Below are 8,571 nucleotides of genomic sequence, written 5' to 3'. Positions count from 1 at the left end.
TGCCGCAACATATTAACAACGGAGCTGTAACATCCCTCCTTACCATGACCACAATATTGTCCGTTGCCCGTAGACGCACGGCTTTTTTCTTGGTGACCACATGAGGCTTTCCCAGGAGGTCACCCATCCAAGTACTACTCCCGCTCGAGCACGCTTAACTGCAGAGTTCTGACGGGATCTGCTGTGCTTGTAGCCCCAAAACGCGTTGTGTCTGGTAAGGATGAGAGTTACCTTATAAGGGGCTCAAACTTTCTTACACAAATCGATGTGGGACGGGGTATTACAAACTCCCCCACTTAGAATCCTGATCAGGAGATGCACGAGCCGAATGCCCGTCACACCCCGAGAGGCTAGTGCTCTGATACCATCTGTAACATCCCTCCTTACCATGACCACAATATTGTCCGCTTTTGTAACATCCGTGTTACATCCGTCCCACATTGGTTGGAGAGGGGAATGAAGCATGCCTTATAAGGGTGTGGAGACCTTTCCTAGCATGACGCGTTTTGGGACAAGCACAGCAGATCCCATGAGAACTCTGCAGTTAAGCGTGCTCAGGCAAGGGCACTACCAGGATGGGTGACCTCCTGGGAAAGTGTTCGTCGTGTGTGGTCGCCAAGAAAAATCCGTGAGCAACCTACGGGGTGAACACATGAGGCTTTCCCAGGAGGTCACCCATCCTAGTACTACTCCCGCTCGAGCACGCTTAACTGCAGAGTTCTGACGGGATCTGCTGTGCTTGTAGCCCCAAAACGCGTTGTGTCTGGTAAGAATGAGAGTTACCTTATAAGAGGCTCAAACTTTCTTACACAAATCGATGTGGGACGGGGTATTACAGGAGCCCTCTGTCTTTAACCATTGCATCTCCAAGTAGATTGGCAACACGCGTTGTTGTAGTTACTTCACAAGATTTCTATTCACCATAATCAAAAAAAGACTACATCATAGTGCTCGATTAGTAACCTATATTATGTCACGATACTACATGTGTACTAATTTCATAATTTCACCTAAACTTACTAACCAAAACCTCAACAAACGTAATTTAGAGAACCCATATAATGTAGAGAACCCATTTCATAAAAGTGATTTTAAATTCTTGACCTACACGACACATGCCGACTTTGATCCAACTTTTTAAGCGTTTTTGAGCGACTTTGGGACGAGCTAGTCCTCAAACCGACGCGTTGGCCGACTCAGCTTACTTTAACAACAATGATAAAGTTGAAATTACCTTTGAAACTCAAACCTGAGATAGATCCTCATGACTTGAATACCTTTCAAGTAACTAAATTTAGTTGAATACCTTTTAAGAGTTGGCCAAAGAGTTGATTTAATGTTCATTCCCGGACACTGAGATGACATACATGATCATAATTGAACATATAGTATTAGAACCATACCACCAACGAATAAATATTACAACGTACTTGCAAGATATTACAAATACCTCATCATCTACGTTTATGAAACATCTGAAAGATAAAAATGACATCAACACCCGACAGGTTCAGGATCACCCATGCTGAACCGCTCCACTTTGTATTAGCTACCGAATCTCCTAAGAGGATGCGAGCTGTAACTGCAATGCGAGCTTCTGACATCAATTAATAAAAAAAAAAATAATCACTGTTAAGATGTTCTTCAATTAATTCAGGTTGACCCGATCCACTTTGACATGTAACAAAAAAGCACTCATTTTCTCTGCAACTCGTTCTCGCCCACTGAAACGTATAGTGCACTTGCAAATATAGTAACACCATAAAAGTAAACAATAGATTTGTTTATTTCTAAGATTTCAAAATAGAACAACTTTATTGTGTTAGATTCAAAATAGTCACATGCTAGTTGACAAATATTATTCCAGAAAGTAATAAAATTATAGGCCTACCAAAAAGATAATTTTCAAGTCTCCCCATAGTCATGTATTCATAAACGTAGTCTTTGATCTCCATCCGTGCAGTAACCGTTTAAAATGACAAGGTTTGAATGACGCAAGAGACTCAACATAAGAACCTCCACGATGAAGACAAAATAATTTCAAAGCTAAATGTTTATATCTCTTCATATATGCAACAATACATATAACTATGAAATTAAAGTAAAGCAGATAAAAGAAATAAGTTTTTTAAACGTGCATATCGAATTCATCCATTTTGCTTAATGAGATATAATTATTCAAATGCCAAACCATATCAGATCATCTTCATACTTCGGCAAACTGTTTCACAATCAAGACGAATCTATGTTCAGTCAATATACATCCGTTCGACATAAATAGTAATACTAATAATATTAATAATTAATAATAAATTTGATAAATACAATTCAAAACGAAACCGGTTTCGAATATAGTATACACTTAACAGCGGCAATAGTCTATCGTCAGCATAAGTTGTGTAAAATTGGATCAATGAATCAATAACCCTACAAAGACAACATATTTCGTTCAATAAGTAGTGCAAATCTGAATATCAACAGATTGGAATGGAAGGGTAATCACACATAATTGATTAATAATTCCTTCTGTAACTTATAGCCAAACACCTAGCACATTGTATAATCTGGGGTTACAATTTTGAAAAATGGAATTCAATCGTTCAATTTTAGGGTTACACTTTTAGGGTTACAGTTTTGATAAAAACTCGTTCACAATTTGAAATTAAAGTAATCTATTGAAGAAATCGTGTAATTGTCATATGATTTATTAAAGAATGGACAATAAAAATCGAAATACCTAATCATAATTTGTACTTACAATTAGCAGCATCGTTAGTTTGAAACGCATGGTTCGTTAATTGATTTTTTCATTATTCATTGTAGTCTGCGTTTTCTTCATCAACGCGTAGTCCATTATTTTGTATGAATGAACCCTAATCCAATTTTGTATGGATGAACTCTAATCCATCGTCTTCACCGTCGTTGAAATCAAAAGAGAAAATTAGGGCAAAAAACTTAATCGGATGATTACAAAATTTATACCAAATTTTACATATATCTAGCAAAAGTTTACTGTTAGTTTTAATAAAATAAATAGTCATGGGGTGTGTGAGAGAGAGTGTGAGGAGAGAGAGTGTGAGGTTTGAGGGTTTTGCAGGTGGCAGCAAGGATGATCGACGGCAAAGGTACAATGGTAAATCACAAGATCGGCTAACAAGTATCTTCGGAATCCACTTAACTTCCTTCATGTTTTTCAACTTCCCGGATAATTGGAACGTTACAGACTTATGGAGATCCTTCAAACCTTATGGAGAGATTAGGGACGTGTACCTAGCTCGAAAAAGGTTAAGGAATGGCTGCCGGTTTGCATTCGCTAGGTTTGGAAATGTAACGAATGTTGAAATAATGTTAAAGAAGCTTGAGAATATTATGTTCAATGAGAAACCTATAAGAATTTTCATGGCCAGAGAAAGAGATGAAGCACATCAAATGCATAGCAATATCCAGCAGAAACAACAACCACCAATCAACGGCAGGGTAAATGGTATGTACTACTCAAACGCATTAAGAGACAACAGAAGATTTAACGAGGTTGTTGGTACGCCTATGGGCGATCTCCGTGATAAACTCAACAGCAAAAAGGGCGGTGAGTGTATGAAGGATATTAGAGATGGTGATCTTAGGGATAAAATTAACAAGAAGAAGGGACCGGCAGTGAATATTGAAGCACCGTACAAGTACAAGGATGGTAGAACGATCAACCTGAAAGACCAAACACTCCCCAACTCATATTTGATGGGCAAATCCATCCTATGTGAACTTAAAGGGACTGAATTGTTCTTCCAACTAGAAGATCTGTGTAAAGCGGAGGGATTAGCAAATTTCACGCTCAAATACCTAGGTGGGTTGGATGTACTCTTAGTATGTGAATCATCAAGTGTGGCAAAAAAAATCATGGAAAATTGTAACCACGCCATCCACAAGTGGTGTAACAAGTTGAAGATCCTGGACGAAAAGCATTGGTCATCTGGAAGGTTGATATGGATCACTATCAGGGGTGTTCCTGTTACTTGGTGGGATGAAGTTACGTTCAAGAAAATTGCGGGATGGTGGGGTAAGATTATCGATATGGAAAATTGCAGCATCACAGATGGTAATCAAAATCTGGATGTTGGCAAAGTTCTAATTCACTCCCGTAGTAACACTATAAGTTTTGATGGTGAAATTCAATTAATTGACAACACAGGCAGCGTTTATGTAAGTGTCAAGGAAGATCAAACGAAGGTAGTTCAGTTCGCGTTCAACGTAAATGATTCATTCGGTCATATCTCAAAAGAGTCCAAAAAAGATGATGATGAAGAAGATGAGTTTATCGATGACACCTTCGACGGTTCGGAAGATGATGATTTCGATCTCAACCCCAACCTAGATGATGAAATAGATGACCCCGTTGGTAATGGCAATTATAAATCTGATCGTGCTGAGTGTAACTCTCAAGGTAGCCAACAGGATGATTGCATTCATGATGGAGGCCCAAAGTATGGCCATGGTGACCGGAACTGCGAAGATTCCGGTGAAAGGAATCATGTGAGAGAAACTGTAGAAGATGAGGAATCTGGGTGTTGGAACCTAGGCAACTTCTTCCAAGGTCACAATGATGATGTTGGGAAAGCAAGTGTGGACGCTTTGGTTACCGAAAATTTCGGGGATGATACCCAAGATATAGGGCAACAAAACACGCGTGCATCTTCGACCAATCATTTAGAAGATCAGGTAGCTATTCCTGTGGGCCCCAAATTGGTGAATAATCAATTAAATAAAAATGACTCCAATAAGGAATATCCGTCAGAGGAGACACAGGTAAGCCCAACAACCACAAAAAGTAGTAAGCCCATCAATAAAAAGGAGCCCAATCATGCCAATCATGTATACACTTCTAGAACCAGAAGCCCAAGAAACACTGATGGACCAAAACCCGTTAATAAAAATGTCGGTCCTAAAAAGGATTGTTGCTGGAGCAATATCAGGAGTTGGAAAACATCATCGCGTATGATGAACCTCAAGAATGCCGCCAGAAAGAGTCGCCCTGAAAAACAACCTGTTCGATCCAATTGCACTTCGTGTGAAGCAAAAAATCACAATTACAACTCACCAATTATCGATGCTACTAGTAAGTGTGACAATCTACCCAGATCAGCCCCAGATAATGACGTTGGCAAATCAAGACAGCCCCAATCGATCAAATCAGCAAACTCAGAGGAGGTTTATGACTTTGGACGCCGTTTAGGACTAAAATGGCAGAAAAAGCAAACTACCCAGTAAGCTTTCCCCTACTATCTCGTTTCCTTAATGTTTAAATATGAAGATTATGTCATACAACATTAGATCTTTCGGGTTAGGAAAAAATAGTAAATTTGGGGCCTTGAAGAAATTGATTCTGAAGGAAAAACCTTCTTTTTTCGCCCTACAAGAAACAAAACTTGAATCAGTCGATGATAGGTGGGTTAATTTAATTTGGGGTTCTTTAAACTGCAACTTTATTCAGCAAGACAAAATTGGTAAATCGGGAGGACAATTACTAATTTGGGATTCGAGTCTTTTTGAAGCGACTGATGTAATAAAATTCGATAGAGTTATTGGTGTTCGCGGTAAATGGAAAGACAACGGTTCCATCCTAAATGTCCTAAATATTTATGGACCTCACGATGAGAGAGGTAAACAGAGTTTGTGGGATTCTTTGTCAAACGTAATTAATAGCAACAATGAGGCTTGGGTTTTATGCGGTGACTTCAATGAGGTAAGAACTCCCGAGGAACGACTTAATTGTGTTTTTGTTGAGAACAGGGCAAAAAAGTTTAACGAGTTCATACAAGCTAATAATCTGTTAGAAATCCCCATGGGAGGTCGTAGCTTTACACGTGTTTGTGATAATGGAATAAAATTTAGTAAGCTTGATCGCTTTCTTGTCTCCGAACCATTCTTATTGCTCTGGAGAAATTTAACTGCTGTGGTTATGGAGAGAACCGACTCAGATCACTGCCCTATTTCACTCTCTGACGATGAGAGAAACTTTGGTCCAAAACTCGTGAAGGTTTTCGATGCTTGGCTTGATAATAATGATGCGGAATTGTTAATCCAGAATACTTGGGCAGCTTGTTCACCCCCAGGCCCACGTAGAGATCGTCAATTCCTTTCGAAACTTAAGATGGTAAAAGCAGCACTTATACAGTGGAGTTCACAGCAGTTTGGTTCATTAGATAGCGAGATTGATGACCTCAAAACTAAGGCACAAGCTTTAGAATTAAAGGCATAATCGATTAACTTAAATGATAGTGAACTTGCAGAGTGGAAAGATGCCCGTAAACATTGGTTGGAAAAAGAAAAAATTAAAACAAGCATGCTTAAACAAAAAGCGCGGATTAAATGGAATTTAGAGGGTGACGAAAACACAAGGTTTTTCCACTCGGTGATTCGGAATAATTACAACAGGAACAATATTAGAGGGCTTATTATAGATGGAGTTTGGAATGACAAACCACCGGACATAAAGGAAGCAGCCCTTAATCACTTTAGCCACTTGTTCGAAGAGCCTAATAATTCAAGACCTACACTTGAAGATCTGAGTTATCCTTCGATCTCCCGTGAGGATGCTACTTCACTCGAAAGCCAGTTTCTTGAGTCTGAAATTCTTGGTGCTATAAACGACTGTGGTAGCTCGAAGGCTCCAGGGCCGGACGGGTTTAATCTACGCTTCTTTAAAAAATACTGGAACACGATCAAGTCAGACCATATTGATGCTATTACCTGGTTTTGGGAAAAAGGCGAGATGTCCAAGGGATGTAACGCCTCTTTTGTCACATTTGTTCCCAAAAAGTCTGACCCATTAACCCTCGGCGATTTCAGGCCCATCAGTCTCATCGGTAGCTACTACAAAATAGTGGCTAAGATTCTCTCCAATCGACTCCGAAAGGTTCTACCTAATCTTGTTGGAACCGAGCAAAGTGCCTTCTTAAAAGGGCGTTTTATTCTCGATGGTGCCCTAATTGCAAATGAAACGGTAGAATTCATCAAATCAAATCGAAAGAAAGGACTCATCTTTAAGGTAGATTTTGAGAAGGCTTTCGATAGCCTAAATTGGAACTTCCTTACCGATGTCATGAAATGTATGGGGTTTGGTCCTAAGTGGAGAAAATGGATCCTAGCGTGCTTAAAATCTGCTTCTATCTCAATTCTTGTAAACGGATCTCCAACAAAAGAGTTTAATCTTGAAAGAGGTGTGAGGCAAGGTGACCCACTGTCTCCGTTTCTTTTTATTCTTGCGGCAGAGGGACTGAACATCCTAACGAAGGCAGCGGTTGATCGGGGCCTTTTTAAAGGTATTGAAGTTGGTAACGATAAAATCCTAGTGTCACACCTACAATACGCGGACGACACAATCTTTTTCGGGGAATGGAGTCGCATAAATGCTTCTAACATTTGGAACATTTTAAATTGCTTTGAACTTGTGTCGGGTCTTAAAGTGAATTTTAGCAAAAGCTATGTTTTTGGTTTGGGGGTAGATATAGCCGAAATCAGCCCGATTGCCCAACACTTGGGCTGTCAAATTGGTTCCTTCCCGTTTACATACCTTGGTATCCCTATTGGCGCGAATATGAAAAAATCAAGTGATTGGCGTCCAGTAATTGACAAGTTCGATAAAAGGTTATCCGGTTGGAAAATGAGATCGATGTCTTTTGGAGGAAGATTGGTACTTATTAAGTCGGTCCTGTCGAGTTTACCATTGTACTTCTTCTCGCTTTTCCGAGCTCCACCATGTATCCTTAAAAATCTTGAGAGTGTTAGACGCAATTTTGTTTGGGGCGGGACGGGTACACGATCCAAAATCCCTTGGATTAAATGGGAAACTATCCTAAATTCTTTTGAAAACGGGGGGCTTAATATTGGGTCATTAAAAAGCAAAAATCTCGCTTTATTGGGGAAATGGTGGTGGAGGTTTAAAACCGAAACCGATGCCTTTTGGGTCAAAATTATTCGTAGCATACATGGTTCTAATGGCGGCCTGGTTTCGGGGAGTGTAAACTCCTCGGGTACTGGGACGTAGTTTAACATTGTGTCAGCAGGTACAGAGATCGAGAATTCTCAGGTGGCCTTCAAGTCTTATTTCAGTAAACAAGTCCGTGATGGCAGCAAGACCTCCTTTTGGTTCGAACATTGGATCGGTGAAGACAAACTTTGCAACTTATTTCCTAGACTGTTTAGATTTGAAACTGATCCTGATGTAACAGTGAAAGATCGAGTCATTTCGGGTAACACTATTTCATCCTTAATGGGCTGCTGGCGTCGAACTCCTACAGGTAGAGCACATGGTGAGTTGGAAAAGCTAACAAGTCTGATTTCTACCTTCCATTTCGATCACAATGCAACAGATATTTGGAAATGGTCCTTGGATGGAGACGGTATGTTTAGGGTAAAATCATTGGCATCAGCAATTGATGATAGGATACTAGGGTCAAACAGCTCTTCGGTAAGCACGATTAGAAACAACTTAGCTCCGAAAAAGCTTGAAATCTTTGCGTGGCGGGCATTGCACAAAAGATTACCCGTTAGACTTGAATTGGACAAACGGGGGAT

The 8,571-nt window shown here is 39.9% G+C and overlaps 1 protein-coding gene across 1 annotated transcript; it reads left to right on the top strand.

Annotated features, from left to right (window-relative positions):
- Positions 1-5,299: 5,299 nt before the first annotated feature.
- LOC139894610 (uncharacterized) lies at positions 5,300-6,253 on the top strand. The gene has a single exon (XM_071878008.1). The coding sequence runs from the start codon at positions 5,300-5,302 to the stop codon at positions 6,251-6,253; it is 954 nt and encodes a 317-aa protein (XP_071734109.1).
- The last annotated feature ends 2,318 nt before the right edge of the window (positions 6,254-8,571 follow it).

This window comes from Rutidosis leptorrhynchoides, chromosome 1 (genome assembly GCF_046630445.1).
Source record: "Rutidosis leptorrhynchoides isolate AG116_Rl617_1_P2 chromosome 1, CSIRO_AGI_Rlap_v1, whole genome shotgun sequence".
NCBI classification, from domain to species: Eukaryota; Viridiplantae; Streptophyta; class Magnoliopsida; order Asterales; family Asteraceae; genus Rutidosis; species Rutidosis leptorrhynchoides.
The sequence above is the reverse complement of the archived record's forward strand: the minus strand, read 5'-3'. Positions and strand labels throughout refer to the sequence as shown.

Coding starts and splice junctions, on each gene's coding strand:
- LOC139894610 (XM_071878008.1), top strand. CDS start 5,300: ATGAAGATTATGTCATACAACATTAGATCTTTCGGGTTAGGAAAAAAT.